Consider the following 19,536-nt stretch of genomic DNA (forward strand, 5'->3'; position numbering starts at 1 on the left):
TTCAACAACACAGGAAATTTTAGAATTGATTTTACATTATCAAGAACTTACTGAAAAGCTAGACAGCTCTGGGCTGCAAGTGGGCTCTGTCAGTTTTGGTCCCTGGTTTCATTAATAGGACTGTTGGAGAGATTTAGCACAGTCTTTGTTAAGTATGAGGGGGAAAGAGCAATTTTTTCAGCATCTAACTATTCAGTGTAGCTAGTCACTAGTACTACACAAAATCCTCATTTGTCAGTTCAGTCTTTTACATCCAGATTTCCATAAATTAGGTAAATGTCTTAGTTAAAAGAAACTAATAACTTCACCAGTAAGCTTGTAGGATGTTCTCTACAGTGATAAGAAGTATAAGAAGGAAAAAAGCAGCAGAGTCAAGTCTAAGCCAATGTGTACTGTTACCAAATAGCACAAAACACTGGATCAGATTGCTACTAGTGTTCTTGAATCTGTTTTCAAGAACATCTGGATAGGTAACTCCCATGTCACATTTGGATGCACTAAGGAAGCTTCTCCAGCCATAGAAGCATCTAGTGAGAAAGACAACTTCAGCAGTGTTCCCTGTGAACTGCAGTTCAGGCATCAACAACCTGTATTTCACCAGTGGTCACACAAACACAATATTACAGCTTCCCCTTCCTTTAATGTTCAGGGACATGGTCTACGATCACCTCTTACAGCAGGCATGTATGACTTTATGTCCCTAATTGTATTTGTAGAGGAAAGCTACTTTAATCTAGGACTGAAGTTATATATTATAGGTTATGTCAATATTCCTTTCTCTGTAGGATGGTATAATTTTCACTTGCTAGCTGAAGCTAGATTGATGTTTGTCATGCCAAGTATAAAGGTACTCTTTCCAAACTTATTGAAGCCACCGATCTGTTGACTGCCTACCATGAACAGGGTTCCAGCCTTGGCTCCACAACACAGGAATAGTCTTCAATACCTTTGTATGTTCTTTAACACTTAAGCAGTGACTGCCAGCATCTAAGGGTATTTAGTGCTGGCTGATAGTAACACAAGACTACATTGCAGAAGAGCATTGCAGCAAGGCTGAAACACCAGTTCACTTATAGTCAAGTCCCTGCTTCTCAGAAAGCACAAGATACCCCACACTCAAGGTCAAGAGTGACAAAATATTTGAAGTGCATTTTCACTTTTATTTCAAAACTTTAGACAAGTTACTTTAGTATATAAATTTGATTTTTTTCCCTCTTACAGAATATAAAGATAATTCCCTCATTACTTCAGTATAAAGTGTTTTACAAGCTTGAAGACAATTGCATAAGTGTTTCTCACACAGGGTATCAGAAATAAAGCAGTCTTTCTACAGAAGTTCAGACAGATGACTACCTCAGAAACAGCATAGCAGTTTAGTCAAATACAAGTGAACACGTGACACTACAACTGTGCAAGTTCAAGTAAGGCCAAGTCAGTAAACATTGTTAAGTCATTGCAAATAAGAGTGGAAAGGTTTGTGAGACATTGCCAGGGGTGGATGGTCTCATAGTATAATACTCTTAAATCAAGGATTGAGAGGGATTTAGCTAGAAGACAAGTGAGTTCTTTTACAGTATAAAGCATATGCAAAGACCAAGCAGTGTACTGATGTTAGTGGAAACTTCATGCCTGTTTATCCTCAGCATGCTAAGACAAACTACAACCTCTTAAAACCAAGCATAAGAACCACTAATGTTTGAGAAGATGTTTTCAGAACTCAAGTATGTCTTATTTTGGATGGTGTGTAGTTTTTGTCTATTACTTCATCTTGTAAGAACATGTGAAGACAGCGCTCGTTCTGTGCCAGTGGGTGGCCTGCAACCCTAGAGAGGAAAAAACAAGCATTAGTACTAACAAATCAAGTCTACTTGCAGCTAGTCAGCAGAGCAAAGTTTTATACCAATAACCCATGGTTCTGCACTTAGGCATAGACCCACTTCCAGTTCACTGTTGGTGACTAGAATGTCTGGCAGCAAGACTTGTCATTCTACCCCAGATGAAGTTAGTCCATAGGAAGCCTGAGCTACCTCTGATCATCTGGAAGCATGTTACATTATCATCTGTCACCTGCAATTGAGGGGACTATCAAAGTGCCCATCCTAGCATTAGGAAATGTAGAGTTAAGCAAGCCAAGCAGCTTTTTACAGGTCTTGATGCTTTGACACAGGACACCTTTCTAAAGGCTGCTTAACCCCTCAGTTCTCCACCTAATTCCATAGCAGTTAGCCCAGGCAGAGTTAAAGGCTTACTCCACCAGGGGGTGTGAAGGTCTTCTGAAGGCTCTGACACTGTTGAGAGCAGTGACTTACCATGGTCACTATTCCTAGCACTACAAGCAGCACTGATGCCCAGCCAGAGGGTACTGGCCATTCTGTTAATTGCAGATGTCTTGAGATATGAAACATAAGAGACACAGAGCTTGTCTGCTCTAGACTAGACCAGCATCTCTACTGTAGATTTAGTTTTGTTCCATATATAGACTGAGCCATCAGCCTTTTAACAGTAAAGGAACTGAAACTGTATTAGAAGACACTCCCAAGTTTGGAAGAAAACAACAAGGTATTGCATTTAAACCCTTAAAATACCATGCAGCCTTCTGTGTAGGTAAAAATCCAAGAGAATCCGAATCCCTGGAAGTTGATCACTTATGCACATGAAAACCTAAAGCAGTTTGTTTTGAAAAAAGTTACATCCAGTTTGGTCCACCAAGACAGGCTGCTTCCTGTAAGACAGAAAGCCCCCCATCCTCCCTAGGACAGCCTGTGTCAGCCTTATGGCCTCCATATCTGTCAGACATTTCTACTCTAAATGGACATTACCTAGTAGAATAGGTGTAATACACAGTTAATTCCAGTGGCTCAGTATCAGTACCTGCAAGCACTTTTGTGCATCTTCTCCAAATGTATCTATTAGTGCTTATTTCACCACAGGACAGATTCACTTGTCACTACTTACTTGTCACTGAAGGTGTCCTTTAATGAGGAAGCTGAGCTCTCCTATTCAGCTTTGATAAATTGTTTCAAGTGCAGTCATAAAACCTATCAATCTTGCCAGGTTTTAGTAAATGGGCAGCAGTCCAAAACACTAGTTCAGAAAGAAGGAAGTCTGGAATAACTAGTTGGAGTTTCTTAGTTTGAGTTTCTTACCCCCATCAGACTGAAGTTGCTGGCCTTGAACTTCAAGAGAAAGATATACAGGAGAAGATGACGAGGCAGCAGCATATTTCTTCTCCCTTTCAGGAAGGCTTGCAATTTGGTGGCTGAATTGCAAGACTAGATCTGATCTCTCAGATTCAGCTCTTGGTTTCACATGAATACCTCACTCTGCATTGGCTTTTCGTTAGACTTCTTCACTAAGGTGACCTTTACACATAGCAGCCGCTACTTCAAGAATTTTCATGTATCCCACAGTCCGGTTCAGGCAGACAAGAATGTTGCAACATAGCCACCCCTGTGAATGTCATTCTATGTAGTATTGATGGTAGTGCCAGCAAGCTGGCTCAAGAGAGCTGACTCAAGTAAGCTGCACTGCTGTGATTTAGTTCCTCTTAGATTTTAGATCTAGAGGGATAAAGCTTCTCAACAACATCTATCTTGACACTCCTGGGTATCAAGAACTGGCATTGGTGCACCAAGATTTTTTTGGATATAGTGGTATCAATTATCTGAGGGACTCCTCTCTAGTTCTAGAGGTAAAGACTAGCTTTGAGAATGCAGCAATATGAATGTATTATGCAAATTACCTTCATGTCTAAGTTCACTAGTACTCAGAGTACTTGGTAGAAGCCTTAAAGCTTCTACATAGTACAAAACTTTAATTAGTAATATTTGCTTGATGAGTTGGTCATGCCATTAGAATAAATTGATGAGGTTGAATAGCTAGGAGTTGTGCCTGAAGAGCCTTGTTCCAGCTGTACTCAAGTCTGCCACTACATCAATATCTTCATTAACAGTCTGCTTTTATGTTTCAAAGGAGGAAAAATTGACCAAGAAGTTTTACACTTCCACAAGATCAACCTGTTACTTGCTGTAGGACTAAACAAGCAATACCAGTAAACTGGCCACTCCCTTTGTCAGCTATACTGAGTTTTTCAGAGATTCCAGTTAAGATGACTGTTGTACTATTAGCTGCTTCAGAACATAAACAGCCCTCTTCCCCCACATATTGCTAGACTCAGCATACAAAACTTTCAGTAAGTGCACTTCAGCATTTAGAGTCCCAAGCCTGTGTGGATAAAAGTTGTACTTTACAGTCATGACCTTGATTGTACAGCCTTAACCCCCCCCTCCCCCCATTGCATCTTACTATAAGCATATCTGCCTTCATGTAGTATAAATGCAGAACTAGATGCCTTCGAAATTGATTCCACTTGTCTTTGAACAGAGGAAAGAGCAGTGTGAAGCATTTTACCTGCTCAGAACCATTAGCAATACCTCTAACTTGAGCTAACAAGCAACTATGTTAAGAAAAACTTAAAAGATTTCATACACACTTACTTGCACAAGACAGACAATTTTAGTAAACTAGTCACTTGCAACTCCAAAGACACATGCCTGAACTAACTAACAATGACAAGCAGATTGTTATAAGTTCTGGCTTAACTCAGACATCCTGTGTCCCTATTAAACAGCATTACTATTGAACAAGATTAGAATGCTAGTGGAACTGACAAGCTTGAACTTTTAAAGGGAGCAGTCCCAAATCCAGTTGGTCTGAACAGTGCTGGCTCTAGAGACCAGAAGAGCTGGTTAACTGAGTGTTCCTTCCTACCCACTGTTTGGATCCATATTGTTAAAGAGATTAAAGTAGCTCTTCAGGTCAATATATGGAGAGTGGTTAGTAGTGTCAGATGGTAGAAAAAGAATCATAAGACTTTGTTACTATAACTTCTGCTCGCCCTTTGAAAGGCAGTGACAAAACCCCAAGCATCTATTGCAAACTATGTAGGTGCATACCTCAGGTAGTGTTTCTACATCTTCATAAAGATTCTCATGATGATTAGAGAAAATATGCATCATTACACAAGCTGATAATACCTCACATCTGCAATCAAAGTAAACTGCTGTAAGCCCATTGTAAGCTCCATTGTTCACCCAGTGGAGGATACCTTTTCAGAAATGAAAAAGTACAACTATTTTGAATGCTATAATTTTAGTAGTAATTTGCATAAATTAACAACAACACTAACATTCATTTCAGCTGTTTAGGTAAACACTAAGACATCTAAACTAAACACTGGATGAGCAATGTTAGTATGTCCTACTGCAAGATTATGTGAAAGTTATTACTCTGAACTTAGCGCAGCTACCATAGTTAGAGGATTAGCAGCTTTAATTAAATTTTCTGGAGCTGAATTCTGGGTTTGTCTCCCGATAACTAGACCAAACACTCACTTGTTTATGAATTGTTCAAGAGCCTGCTTCCTTTCCTCTATAAAGGAATCATCAAATATGCCATCATCTCCTCGGAAAGGGAGCTGACGGAGAAGAGCTTTTCCTGGAAGAGGTGGAACCACAACCTGAAAGATTTAGAAAAGTGTCCATAAGTACAGCCTGTAAGCAAGTTTATACACCTCCTATGCCACCTCTTCCTCCTAGAGGACCCAACTGAATCACATCCCTAGTGAAGCAATAAAACATGACCAGAGAAGAACAGTATCTGCCCAAGGAGGTAAGGTGAATTCAAGTAGTCTAACTCCAAATTAACTCAAAACCATGAAACAGCCTCTAGCATTGTATAACTGAGGTTTGCTTAAAGACTGACAGTCTTTTAGTTCTAGACATTTTCAACCACAGCATCTGCTCTATATGATATATATGCTTTATAACAATGATAACATTTCAGCATCAGTACTCTTTGTATGTCTGCGAAGACTTGTATTTACCTTCCATTTTACCCACCTTGCTTTCTCTTTCTAGTTCATTCCTTAGCCATTCAAAGTCACTGTATCTTCTTCTGACCGTAGATTCTTTCAATTTGAAGATAGGTAGATTTGTCTGAAAACAAGACCATAAGCTACTGATTAGACAAAATAGAAATTTTGATAAGCAGAAGCAAGAAACAAGCTGTTAAGATACAAATTAGTTCCACTTAAGCAACAACAGTATTGAGAAACACTCAAGATACAGAAATACAGATAAAGTTCTGTAAGCTACACGAGTAAGCTGTGCCTCAAGCCGCTTAACTGCAGGCCTCATTTATATGGCATCCTAATCACTGGTATTTTGCCACCATATCACCTAGCAGATTTGCTGGCCACTTGATATTTTCCTAAAGTTACACAAGCACCTGCTATTTTTACTGTCTCAGGTGCTGGATTCCCAATGCCAATACATATACAAAATTGGAGGTGGGAAGAAAAAGTCTTCTTAATCCACACAGGCTCCTCTTACTGCATTCAAGGGAGTGTTTCAGGTACCAGCATAGGACATTAACCAAGCTTCCTGTACTTTTCTATTACCTGACACAACATGGCCTCCAGCATCTTCAAAAGCAAAATCAGCAAGTCCTGCAGTGAATCCATACAGGACAGATGAAGCCAAAGATGTGACAGTACAAGCTGCCAAGTTTGGATAGCTCCAAAGAAGCCAAGAAGGCTGAGATGCAACAAAACATTCAGTGCTGATGAGATAGGACTGTCTTACTACAAAGTTAAACCAAGCAGAGCTTCATTAGGCAGAACTTTCCTGAACAAAGCTAGGAGTCAGCACCCAACTCAACACACCTGAAAGAGACATCAACTGGGAGCCAGGCTATAACACTGCACAAGACCATGTTAAATACATGAACACCCTGATACATGTCCTTACATTAAGTTGTGTGAGAGCCTGTATTACTTCGGTTCATTCTTGGGGTACAGTGTTTTCCCACAGTTGCAAGTCAACTTGCACATTATTTTAAGAGTAGACATTGAGGGAGCACTCTCATAATGACATCCCCAGAATGGAAAGCACCAAGACCACGCTCTGAAGCTTACATGTCATTGATATGGCAAACTGGCTAGAGTGTTACAAAAATGTTTATAGGCGTTATGACCCTACTAAAAGCAAGATCAAGAACCTGTAATTACCATGCATAATCAGCAGTAGCAGAATAAAGCTTACTGTTGTCAGACTGCATATTCACTGTCTTAATACACCTTTAAAGAAGACTCTTGAGGAGTACCCTAGGAAGCTGATGTTCACATGTGACTACAGTTATCCCCAGTCTTCCTGTTGGCAGAAGCACAGCAGTCATTCTTGGCTAGTGCCTTTTATTTTTTTGTTGTTTTATTTTAAGTTGTAAGCCATCTCACTGAGCTTCTGGTCGCGGTTTGACTGGGTATCTCTGTACAGTATAATTTGTAGGATGTATGCTTAAGCTATCATTGAGTGATACTTTTGGCTGCTCAAAACAGGTTTAATTGCAGACATACTCTCCTGTACTAGGCAGGCCTATGACTATGGGCCATTGTATTACCTCCAGACAATAACAAGTTTTTTAGCTGCCACAGTTTAAAAGTACTTGAGAAGTTAGTTGTGTACTTTCACATTATGCTATTTAGTCCATGATTTACAAATGATAAGGTACAGAACAGTACTTTCTTATGAAATCTCTTATTGCTAAATGTTTAAAAGTAATCAAGCTCTCCTTCCCAGGTAAAGGATTGTTGATTGTACTAGTGACTAATAATAGTCTTAAGTGCAATTTTATTATGTCAGAAGCCAGGCTTTATAAACACTCTTGTCTTGAGGATAAGAATACTCTACTCAAGAGTGAATAAAGCTAGGTCCCCCAGAGTACATGAAGGAGATTCCCAGAAGTACTGGATTATTTTTCTCTGATTTCAGCTACTGGCTTTTTAAACTGGTTCAGCCTTCCACATTACAATATCAACCCTTTGTCAGTGTCTTGGGTAGAAAGTCCTTTACAATATTTAACATATAGGCTCTCACCTACAGAAAATATTCCATTCTGCTCTCAAGTTACTTACAAGAGGGATTAGAATTTAATAAAAGCAGCTAAAAACCAATGAGTCCCCAGGTCTTCAGGAACTCTTTTCATGCTTCTGGCCATGAAGTCTGTAAAGTTAATCTCTAAACAACATATCAGGCTTACAGGTATAACGTCAGGTAGAAGTGCCAATTGAGTTCATTTTACCTTCTACAATCCCTTTTGAACTTTTGACATGCTAGCGCAGCTAGCAAGTTAGTGAAAAGAACTGTTAAGAGTACTTGTTTTCCCTCTAGGTTCCAAAAATCTTCTTCCATTTTGAGCATAAGCACAGGAAACATTTAAACTGAAGAGTATGTTAGAAGGCTCCCATTAAATTAAGTGGCTTACAAGTCACAACTTGACAACTACACACTAAAGGAACATGTGTGTTCCCTGTCATTTGGTCTGGATATGAATTAGAACTATCTGTTGAGATCAACTTCTAAACCTTGTGTTACTTAAAATCCAGAAACTGCAGCAATTCACCTTCTAGAAATTAGTACTGATAGAGCAGCGTTCTTCAGATACGCAGCTGTTAAAAAGGATCTATTTTAAAAAAGCAATTTGAGAGTACTCTTTTATACAGCTTAACCTATTCACATCTTAGGTCCCTATTTTTAACTCAGGATATATTCACATCTGAAGTTACTGCATGTGCCTTTCTCATTATGATTATTACCCCACTTGAGCAGACAACTTTTTCCTTCAGTAGGAAGGGTTTCAGCATGTCCTACTGCCTCTGTCTACCATGGGTAGATAGTTTTCATTAAGCAAGCCAAACAGCTGCTGAAGCACAGGCTATCACTGGGCAAGAATTTGGTAGGACAACCCTAGGGTGTCAACAGAAACTTTCAATTTCTACTGAAGTGTCACTTTAATAACTTTTTTAATATCCTGTATGGTCTTATCAGCTTCACAGTTTAAGTTGAGAGTTATCCTTGTTTAGTCACTGAGGTGCCAGTAGCTATTCTGAACACTGTTCATGCTTTGTTTGCCTACTAAAACAGAGATAAGAGTAAGGCACAAAACTTGAAGTCAGGCTAGTTTCATTTTTACAAACATTGCTCCCCATGCTCATTCAGCATTATACTGTTGGCTTTCTGGCCTGCTGAGCTGCAAAGTCTACTGTCATGAAACTCATGACCCAGTTTGGCACAGCCCCTGGAGCATAGCTCATTCCTCTGATAAATTCAGCATAATTACTGCAGCAATTTGTTTTTTCTACAGTGTAATAATTAGTCTCATTTTTACCAAAACATTTTCAACAACTTCCCAGTCCAAAATCATGCCTCTTAGCAGTTTGAATGCAAGCCCTCAACCTGAAAGGATTATGCATTACCTAAGACATTAGACAACCATAAGTTACTAGTCAGAATTGCAGATAAAGCATTATTCCAGAAGGACCAATAAACCAGCTCTGCAGAAGCTCCACATAGCCCAAAATCCTAAGCATAGAAAGATGGTAAGACAAGACAGATTCTGTCTAGCACTCCTTCCGTATCAGACTATATGTAGATACCCACTAGGCGTTCTCTGACTACTGTCAAACTAACAGTCTGTATTCTGCTGGGTGAGTTAATGGCCAAGCCAGTACACTGGAATAAACATTGTTAGAACTGGTGCCAAGTTAAATTACATAGTTAAACAGTAGATGACAAACCCAGACCCTTAAGTCACTCCTGCATTTCTCCACTCTGATGCCAAACAAGTTCCTACAGTCATTTGGCTAGTGTTCAACAAACTGGTAATGGGAAGCAGTGGTTGCCTGCTAATAGATTTCAGGGCAAAACCTGTATTCACAGTAAGCATGCTTCTTCAGCTACATTTATGTTTTTATAACATATTCAAACTCTAAGTCCAAGTCCAAGCTCAGAAGGTTCCCAATTCATCTCAGAAGTAAATGACAGTCCTAAAGACAGTAGCTTGGATAACCAGGTAACAGTCTTCTAGCTGTTACTACAGTCAATCCCCAAGCTATGCCCAGTTAGAAGTCCAGAAATTGTTTATGTATACAAGTGAGGAGACTTTCACAGACAGAATGCAAGTAGTCCAAGTACTAGTCAATACTGTCCATTCAGCTTCAGATACACAGGTCTCCAATGCAGCCATTATGGCATACAAGTTACCTTAAAAACAGGAGGAAAATTAGAGTACTTTATTTAAAATAAATTAGTTTACAATTCTAAGTAATTTCAAGTGTTCTGTTATCTAGACTAATTTATCCAGTGAGTGGAAAAAGCCCTGCAAATAGCCACACTTTGTTCCCACACATAAATTGAATGCAAATAGCATTTGGGTTCCTTCAAAAAGCATGCTGACACACCACAAGATTGACTCCAAATGTCACTGCAGCCCAGTCCACCCCCACAACTGCAGAAACTCCACAGCTGTAGTTGTCCAGGATAGTTTGAGGTAAATTGGATTCATTTCCTCATCTGCCAATGTAACTCAGCAGCAGCACTGCATTGCCCATGTCTCCCACTCCTAACAGACTGAGAATAAAGCTTCACTGTTGCCATAGCACCTACTTTGATGTTGTCTTTTCAAGTAGGTTATGGTAGCCTTGATACAACTCTATTTCCATTAAAATAGAGTGAAAGAAAGCACTCGGCACACTTTTGATAGAAGTTTGTGGCCTTGACTGTCAAAAGCTAAATTCAAGCTTCTTACTATCTCTTCATACAAGCTGTAATCTTTGTCAACAGACTACACCCTTTGGCTACATTTACAGTCAGCCAATGGGAGCTCTGGGGTATTACAGTAAGTAGCATTCAGGGTGGATAAAAAAGTATTACAGTTTTCTTAACGCAAGAGCCTGTTGTCCTTTAGCAGAAGAAACTGGGTCCAGCAGTCCACTGTTACTGCAAAAACCTTGCCAGTGGTTTGTTTCTGTCCCAACTTGACATAAGCAGCTACCTCCCCATTTCCTACAATTATAAAAAGCAAGAAAGAAGGCAAATGTGCTCTAAACTTCAGTTGCTAGGAGTTTAGATTTTTGCTGTGTACTTTACTGAAGGAAAACCTCTTTCCCCACTGCAAAAGGTCAGATAAGGGGTTGTTATTTTTCTAGGTTTCAGTCCTTTTGATCAAAGCAGAGTTCTACCTCCCCTTTTATCCACTTATGTCCAGGTCTATCTACTACATGCAAAAAATCTGAAGTTAATAAAACACTGAAAAATCTGACCATATGTATACACCCAAGTTTTAAACAATGCTGACTTAAGCTATACCAAGAACTATAGAGCTTCTCACTCCACAATACTGAGACATGGAGCTAGGAGGTTTTCCATCTTAAAGACTAAGGCAGTGAAATCCTAGTAGCAACACAACAAAGACTATCAGTCTTCAGACAAGAGTTAACCTTTGCCAAGTCCAATGCCTTGAGCTCAGAGCTGCTCTATAAAAATTAGCGTAGGGGTGTCTGGTTTTTTGCCAAGCAGCATCTATTGTCACCTGATCAAGTTCACCAACATCATGAACAGCTGAATTATGGTGTACCATGGTCAAAAGGCTCAAAGCAGGGTAAACAGATTGTTTACTGATTCTTTATTCTTCAGGTTCCATGCTCAGAAGCCATAGGTAAAAACAGGAGCCCACTTTAAGAAGGACACACACAGACAAAAACTTTTATAACACCCAGGCAGAATTAGTAATTATTTCTGGACAATTATTTCAGGGTTAGCAAGCCAAAGCCTCCTTTGAAATACCAAATATTCCTTTTAAAAGAGAAGGGACTGCTGTTTTTACACAATTGCAAGGTATAACTGCCATACACTCTGGTTTGGCCCGCTGTAATGTTACCATTCATTCCTCATTGAGAATGACTGAAGAGGGATCACATTAAGTTGATGCTTTAGCATCATTAGGTGACATCTACTAGCTATGGTCAAATGGGGCCAACAAAATTGCAGTGGATTGCTGCAATTGATAGTTTTTACCAGGAACAAAAGTTTTAATGTGCTTTGCGAACTAGAGACAGTCCAGTATCCCTACACTTCAAACATGCAAGAAACAAGCAATAAGTAACTAGTACAGAAGTAGGCATACTAAGCAAAATATTCTCTTCGTATTTCCAGTTTTATTGGAGCAGTAACATTCACATTGAGTAGGCACCTAACAGCTACAGAAAGGCTGATGGCTCCTCTTCATTAATTTGTAGCATATCTTAACACTTAGGGGGTGCTGCAGCTTAGGCCCACAGAAATAGTCTCTGAAGCTTTATTTCCAGGTATAGAGGTGGCTTTAAACCACTTAAGATATAGCTTCACTTTTTTTTCTCCTGGATTTTAGAGTAAAGCTGCTATACACTAGCTTATGGTTACACTTTCAAGATCAGCTTTGCGGCCAAAACAAACTATACTGTCATGTGCCCCAGAAGATCCTCCCATGACAGAAGTTTTGAGCTGGATTCTCAAGAAACAGCCACAGAAGGAATATATTCACAGACCTGTCTTCAGTCGGTAAAATATTTGGTTTTACACCTTGATCAGAACATTAGGACTACTCAATCCTTCTCACATCAAAAAAGTCACAGCAGCAACAGCAACTTTAGACCCTACACTCAGTGCTAGAGCTTCATAGGGCATTTGCATTATGTACTTGCCAAAACAGCCTGCAGTAGTACAACTGGCATTGCATTACCAAGTGAAAAAACTTTAAAGAAAATAATTCCCCTACAGTCAGAAGCTCATAAATCTACACTGCATTATTTATTCCCCCAGATAAAAACAATAGAGACCTGACTGCTCTAAAGTTCAAGCTGACACTTTCTTGGCAAGCCATCTAAAAATAAAGATGTATCAAAGTACTCTGGCATCACATGCCTACCTGGATCACAGCCATCTGTCCTACAAAGATTAGTCATTGTCCCATTTGATTTGGTCTGTTCAGCACTGTACTAGAGTGCACTCTTAATACATGACAATCAAGGCCCACATTGTATGCACTGAAATAAAGATTCCAAGTCACCAGTTAAACTAGTATATTAATAAGAAGCACTATTCAGAGACTTCGTTATTTTATTTACACAGTAACAGACATCAACACTAAACTAGTTCAGTACCTTTGGACTAGGCTCTTGAACTTAGTTTAATCAAAAACCTCTACACAAAAATCAGCTGCTCAGAGCTAATACATGGAGTAGACTTGTAAATCCACTCTCCTTGCTTCAGAAGTTTTTCATCCAAGCCATTCCATTTCTCTGTCTCCCTAGTCAGTGTCCTGGGAAGTTCTTAGCCTTCCAGATACGCTTTTCTGAATCCAGCTCAGTGGAACAGTTAATGTTTGTAAAGATGCAGTACCTGGGCTGTAGAGCAGAAAAACAAAGTCGCCTGAAACACTGCATTTTTATTCTTTGAAGAGTCTAAAAATATCTAACTGGTAGCAGTGTCTAGAATAGGGTATTAAAAGAGTAATTAACTAGAGTTAGAGTAGACTTGCAGTGTGATGCAAGATTTGCAGTAGTAGAGAATTAGTGCTGATTATGCATCCCTAAACACATCCACACTGAGTCAGTGTTTAGTCATTACTCCACCACAAGCTTCACTGACTACGAAACTGAACAATGCTGATGTCAACTATGTGTAGCAGCAGATTTGATTCTTATGGTGGGAGAAGAGTCTGCAACTTCAAACCGTGCCAAACACATGAAGGACAGGAAATTTGGTACCGTTCAAGGACAGAACATTTCAAAGACACATTCACCAGATCAAGAGTGTCACTTTGCAACACCACGGCATAAGACAAGTGCTTTCTGAGCAAGCTATACTTTCAGTTCATTCACCATCTTACTCTGAGCTGATTTGATCACAGAAGTCAGACTCAAATCAGTCATACAAGTTAGACTACTATAAATATGCTGAAATGCAAATACTGTAGCCAAGCTACGTCTTGAAAAAAAAAGGGTTAAGACAAGAACAGACTTTCAAAAGCAGCTCAAGTTTAGCAGTACTTTGATATACTTCCCCAATCCTTTGAGACCAATACTATTCTTAACACTGCAGGCACTTTACAGCCTGCGTGTTCATTTCCTTCCCCACACTGGGCATATGTAGTCAAGTACCTCTGAAGGTCTACAGAAGTCTTTGTGCAGAAGATACAGGAAAGGTGACTGCTGCCTTGAAGAGCACTGGCACCACCCAAGTGATGCATTTCACACCATCTGGAAGCACAGCAGCAAGGTGTTACCTTTCTACACCTCAAGACAAGCCACTGAGCCATGGAACCTCAAGAAGCTAAGGTGTGCCTTAGTGCCGAGTTTAGTGACACTGATTAGAGGCAACAGGCCATTTAACATTAAAGAACATAATTAAGATGACAAAGGTTTTTTGTTTAAATTTGATTTGACTAAAAGGAATTCTTTAACTACTTGGACTAGTAGCTCCTGTAACAGGCATTTTATTTTAGTTCTGTCAGTTTGAATATTAATAATATTATTGAGTATTAAAAATAACTTCTCTGCAAGTTCTCACTAACCATAAACAGATAATTTAACCTTTTAGTCTAGGTGACAAACCCAACTAAAGTGGGCAGCACAGAAGTCACTTTTACAGAAAAAATAACAGATGAAACTGTGTTAACAAAGGGCTATTTTCCCAAACATAGCAAGTTCCTGGATATCCATATGCTTTGTTGACAGTATTTAACCAATGTGCTTATCTCCCACGGCACTGCTTTTATAGTGGGTGTACAGCTCTGAAGTGTGTCACCAGTTGCTAGGATCAGAGTTCGCTTGTAAAGCTTAAGTCTTGCCTCCTTAAAAGATTTAGCAACTGAAGCTATTGCACAGAATCTGAGCAAAGATGTTCCCATTGATCCGCTTACCAGGAAAACTATTTGTTTCGACTACAGTGGAAGTCAAATGATACCTGGAACTGGACTGAGGACTGCAGACATGCTATAGGGTAATGTTTGTTCTACCTTTGTTTCCTGGAACTTAGAGAGAAGACTGGCTTACAGCTCATAAATAGTAACAGGTATTTCACATGCCCTTGTTGAAGAGCATTGACATGCACAAGCCCACCCTGAAAAGGTGTTACAAGTAGGAGGGAACAACCACCACCCCTCTATTGGTGGTTCCTGAGTGAACAGCTAATAAAGACTCATGAGAAACAGCATATAGCATGCAAGGGTATTTATACTGAGAATTTAACTGTTGGTTCACACTTTACCTCAAGTGGTAAAGGCAATGAAGTAGTTTGTATTACTTTAACAGGCAGTCTAGTTGATTATGTTAGTTTTAGCCACTGCACAGTCACCTTACTGTGATCATCTAGATACCTTTAGATGACTATTTTATCAAGTTTTATTTCACTAGAAAAAGCACTTGGTTCTCCTTTTTTAGCTCACCCTAAGCCTTCACACAAAGGATACCTTAGAATGGTACAAACTCACTGCCTAATGCTGCTGTTGGAAAGCAAATTCTCAACTACCCTGTCAAGAACATAACCCACTCAAATTTGCCATTTTAGCCCTGCAGGATGGCATTTTCTGTCATTTACCATTACTGAACAAGATCTTTAACTTTCATTGCCAAGCTGCACTGCAGTGGCATACTGCTACACTGTGTGCCTTATACTGGTTACTACAGTAGAAAGCTTTCTGCCATCACCCTGTCCAGCTTGCCAGGAACAGAATGTTACTTAATGCGAGTTCTGGCTCAGAAAGTCAGTACTTTGGCCAACTGACCACCTGTGAGGTAAACTGCCCCACTGGAAGTGCTGTACAGGTTCTACCTGCAGCACTCTTAAAGAGCTTAACTGCTTGTGAAAGTACCATATGTTTACTACAATGCACAGCCATCCTACTAGCCTGCAGAGACACACACTACGAAAAACTTTCCTAAGTACTGAAATACAATTGACTTGCTTATCCAGTAGTCTACTGCTGAGCAGTCTACCTAAAACTTTTGAGTTCCCCATTAGGCTTTCCAACTTCCACCAGAAGTTCATGAGTACAGCAATACAAGAACTAAAGCATGAGGTTGTTCCACTTATTGTTTTCCAAGCAACAGATATGCTTCAGCTGCAATATCAGTAGACAGCTTGCCAGTAAAGCCTTTGGGGGAACTCTGCAGTATTTCACACAAGTACTTTTTGCAAGATATTAATTATCAGACATCAGTTCACGAGTGCTAGCAAGCTCAGTCTTCTCCAAAAAAGTTAAGCTTTGAGATTCACAGAAAACAATAAAGATAGAATTACCCTTGGATCAAGTTCATAAACACCATGACAATGGTACAAGTCTAATTGCATCAATGCAAACTTGAATCTCAGTGTCCTCTGACAATGTTACTGGCTTAGCATGATCTCCAGCCATAACATGAGGCTATCAATAGCTTTTACAAGAACTTGGCAGCAGTTAAGCCATCCATTTCTGCACCACTTAACATTTTAAGGTGTTAGTTGAAGACATAGCTTTCCAGATATGACACAGGTAACTCACTCCATCTTCTCACGTTTGTTCTGCTGCACTGCTGGGGGAAAATGCAAATGTCAGCTGCTACTTTGTGACCACAAGCAGTTGTCAAACCACAGAGGCAAGCTGGTGGCTATTGTCTGCCACGCTCCAACAAGCAGCTTATAGTACAAGTACATTCTACCTTTTAGAAATACAGTATTACAGCAATTCAAGTTCGAACTCTTCTCCCATGCTGTAACTTGCATATTAGCAACATGGTCTGTGTTCTGCTGAGAAGCAGTTAATTGATACAAGTTTAGACAGCGAACATAATTCTGCATGACTTGTATTACCTGCTCTGTAGCCTTCCAGCATACGGAGACCTAAAACTCAGTTTTACAGTTCATGATAGCTATGAATGTATACAGCATGGATGCACTATGTGTACAGTGGTGCACAACTGGAAAGGGAATGATCATGTATTATAAGAGATAGTCCTGCATACAAGCATGCAGAGATGCCAGTAAGGAGGGTGGAGGAAACAATGTTTATATAGCAGTCAGACTAGGAGGAAGAATAGAGGAAAGTCACAGTATTATCACTGTGTACATTTGTTCAAGTCACTTCTAGGTCTTCATTACAACAGGAATCCAGAATTTTCTACCCCAAACAGCACATGGGCCAAGAGTAATCTGTCTCAAAACTTGCTTTTCTGCTTTCCTTTCTGCTGAAGAACTTCAGTTGGGGATTTAAAAAAATTATTATTTCTTTATTCCCAGCAAATTTGGTCTCATTCCCAAGGCCATATCATAGCTAAGTCCCTTTTGTATCATCTTCCCTGGATCCAGCAATCCCAAATGCTCAGTCTCATGGAAAGAAAAGTCATCAGGAACTTAAGGCACAAATACTTCCCAGCAAGGTAGAGTTACATCTTTCTGCTAAGTGGACAGCTAGGGTCCCGATAAGGGCAGTGTGATGCAACACAAGTCGGCAAGTTCTAGTTTGTCATCACACAGAGGCCAAACACAGGCTACAATTGGTTGGACACATCCTGAAACATGAGCACAGCTACTAGACATGACAATTTAAGAGCATCAGAATTAAAGAAGTATCCTCCCTAGTAGCTTCAGATCTCAGCTGATTTTGCTTTTTTAAGTAAAGTTACACTAAGCTGAGAACTTGGACCTTTAATACCAGAATATGCACACAGGGTTTTAGTCTTGTCTGAAGAGTTTTAGTGACCAAGGCAGCAGCCCCCCAGCTGAAGCCTTCCCTGCCTTGAAAGCATGGGCACTCCATGGTGTCCAGTGAAAGAAGAACTCATATTGCAGTGAAGGTGTGCAGTGGGTCAATGAGGCTTCTTTACCCTCTATTACTGCCTGTAATAACTGACCAGGTTCAATCAGCTGTGACAGAGTAAAGCTATACAAGGTAGTAGACTCAACCACAAGCTACAAAAAAAGATAAAATTGTACGAGGTTATCTTTCTCAGCTGAACTTATGCCTGGCAGCGTACACTAAAAGGGTGCCCTGTCTCAGGTCCCTGCCAGCCACAGGCAAGGACCATGCCGTAGATATTGCATTTTTCTGTCCACTCCTCCAGGCCCTGTTTATGAAACTAGAAAGACCAGGAAACATAGGAATGACTTCACATAGTTTTTTTTTCAAGCTTAAGTCTATTAGCCTTTGGGGCAAGTCAGTGAACATGGCCCTTCCAGCTAGGAAGGTGTCTAGTGCTACTAAGAAAAAGTATTTGATAGCACACGGTGAGAAACAGCCCCATTTATTAGGCACTCAATTTACATTTCAGGTACAAAAGAAAAAAACAGGAAGCCCTCCCCCATATACACTCACCTTATCACTTCAGCTAGCATTGATCTAGCACATGTGCCCACTAGACTTATTTACACATTCTCTATGGGTTTTTGAGGCTGCTGGAATCCTGAACTTGACCTCCTTCTCTGGGCAGATCCACCCCTATTACTACACCTCAGAGAGCTGAGGGTTTGCCCTCTTCTATTTACTTTGAAACAGGCAAGCAATTGCTCACAGTACAGCAATATTTCAGTCTAATGACAGCTGTGCACAGCAGTGCTGAAACAGCATTTGTCCTTTGGTTATCTTCACTGACATGCGTTGTCTTCGCTACCACCAGACCCTCGCAGTTACCAGCTCCGGTCGCTCGCAGAAGCTGTGGCCTGCTCTCAGGCCGAGGATGAAGCCCACTGCTGCTCTGCCACCCCCTCCCCAGCGGTACTCGCCGCATTAGCTGCGAAACCGGCCCCGAAGGACACGGCGGCGGCAGCCCGTCACCGCCACCCCGGCCCGGGGACACCCCTCCCGCTTACACAAGAGCCGGCCGGAGCCCAACGCCGACACACAGGCCCCGCATTCGCCTTCTCTCGCCTCATATTTGCTTCCCAGGGCGCCGGGCCCCGCCGCCGGAGGGGCGCGCACGTAGCCCGCCGAGCTGCCCGCTGGGCGACCCCGGCCGCCCGCCTGGGCCGGGATAGCGGCGGCGGGGCCGGCCCCTCGGCGAGACGCAGTGGGGCCGGGACCGCCGCCAGCGTCGTGTCCCCCCCCCAGCCGTGCCGGACCGGACCGTGCCCTCACCTTGACGCGGATCTCGTAGGTGGTGAAGCGGCCGCGGCCCACCCCCACCGTCTGCGGGTTGCCCACGTCGATCTCCAGGAAGTTGCTGGGCGGCCCGTAGGCGTCGTTCAGGTTCTGCGGCTTGCTGATCAGCCGCCGGGTGTCCGCGATCGTCTCGGCCATGGCGGAGCGGGCGCCCTTCTTCCCCCCCTCCCCCGGAGCGCGGCAGGACGTGAGCGAGGGAGCGAGCACCGAGCGCCGCCGCCCCGCGCCGCCCGCCCTCTTATCGCCCCGCGGCCAGCTGACTGCCCGGCAACGCGCACCCACGCCGCCGCCGCCGCCAGCGGATGGGCCCGCCGCCGCGCGCAAGGCAGGCTGGGCTTTGTAGTCCTCAGCGGCCGCCCCCCTCGCTAGGGCCGGCGCGGCCGCCCGCCGTCCGAACTACAGGTCCCGGCGTGCGCGGAAGGTGCGGGGCGGAGGCGGCGAGAGCTGGTTTCTGGGGCCCGCCCGACAGGCGGGCGGCGCGACGGGCCGGGCGCGGGCTGAGGGGCTTGGCGGCGCGGGGGGTGCCGT

General features: G+C 41.8%; 1 protein-coding gene across 6 annotated transcripts; it reads right to left on the reverse strand.

Annotated features, from left to right (window-relative positions):
* Positions 1-1,139: 1,139 nt before the first annotated feature.
* Positions 1,140-19,304, reverse strand: SNX3 (sorting nexin 3). 6 transcript variants are annotated; one of them, XM_069804989.1, is made up of 5 exons: positions 18,985-19,304; positions 5,901-5,996; positions 5,394-5,518; positions 4,956-5,043; positions 1,140-1,823 (listed from the first exon to the last, which is right to left on the reverse strand). In XM_069804989.1, the coding sequence occupies exons 1-5, from the start codon at positions 19,144-19,146 to the stop codon at positions 1,764-1,766; spliced, it is 531 nt and encodes a 176-aa protein (XP_069661090.1). In that variant the 5' UTR covers positions 19,147-19,304; the 3' UTR covers positions 1,140-1,763. The 6 variants fall into 6 exon arrangements, 4 of the variants coding, with proteins under 4 accessions (XP_069661090.1, XP_069661094.1, XP_069661093.1 ...); XM_069804993.1 differs by having other exon boundaries at positions 5,037-5,107; positions 18,985-19,302; XR_011328453.1 differs by having other exon boundaries at positions 1,729-1,823; positions 4,956-5,107; positions 18,985-19,302.
* Between the last annotated feature and the right edge of the window lie 232 nt (positions 19,305-19,536).

Source organism: Haliaeetus albicilla, chromosome 17 (genome assembly GCF_947461875.1).
Source record: "Haliaeetus albicilla chromosome 17, bHalAlb1.1, whole genome shotgun sequence".
NCBI lineage: Eukaryota > Metazoa > Chordata > Aves > Accipitriformes > Accipitridae > Haliaeetus > Haliaeetus albicilla.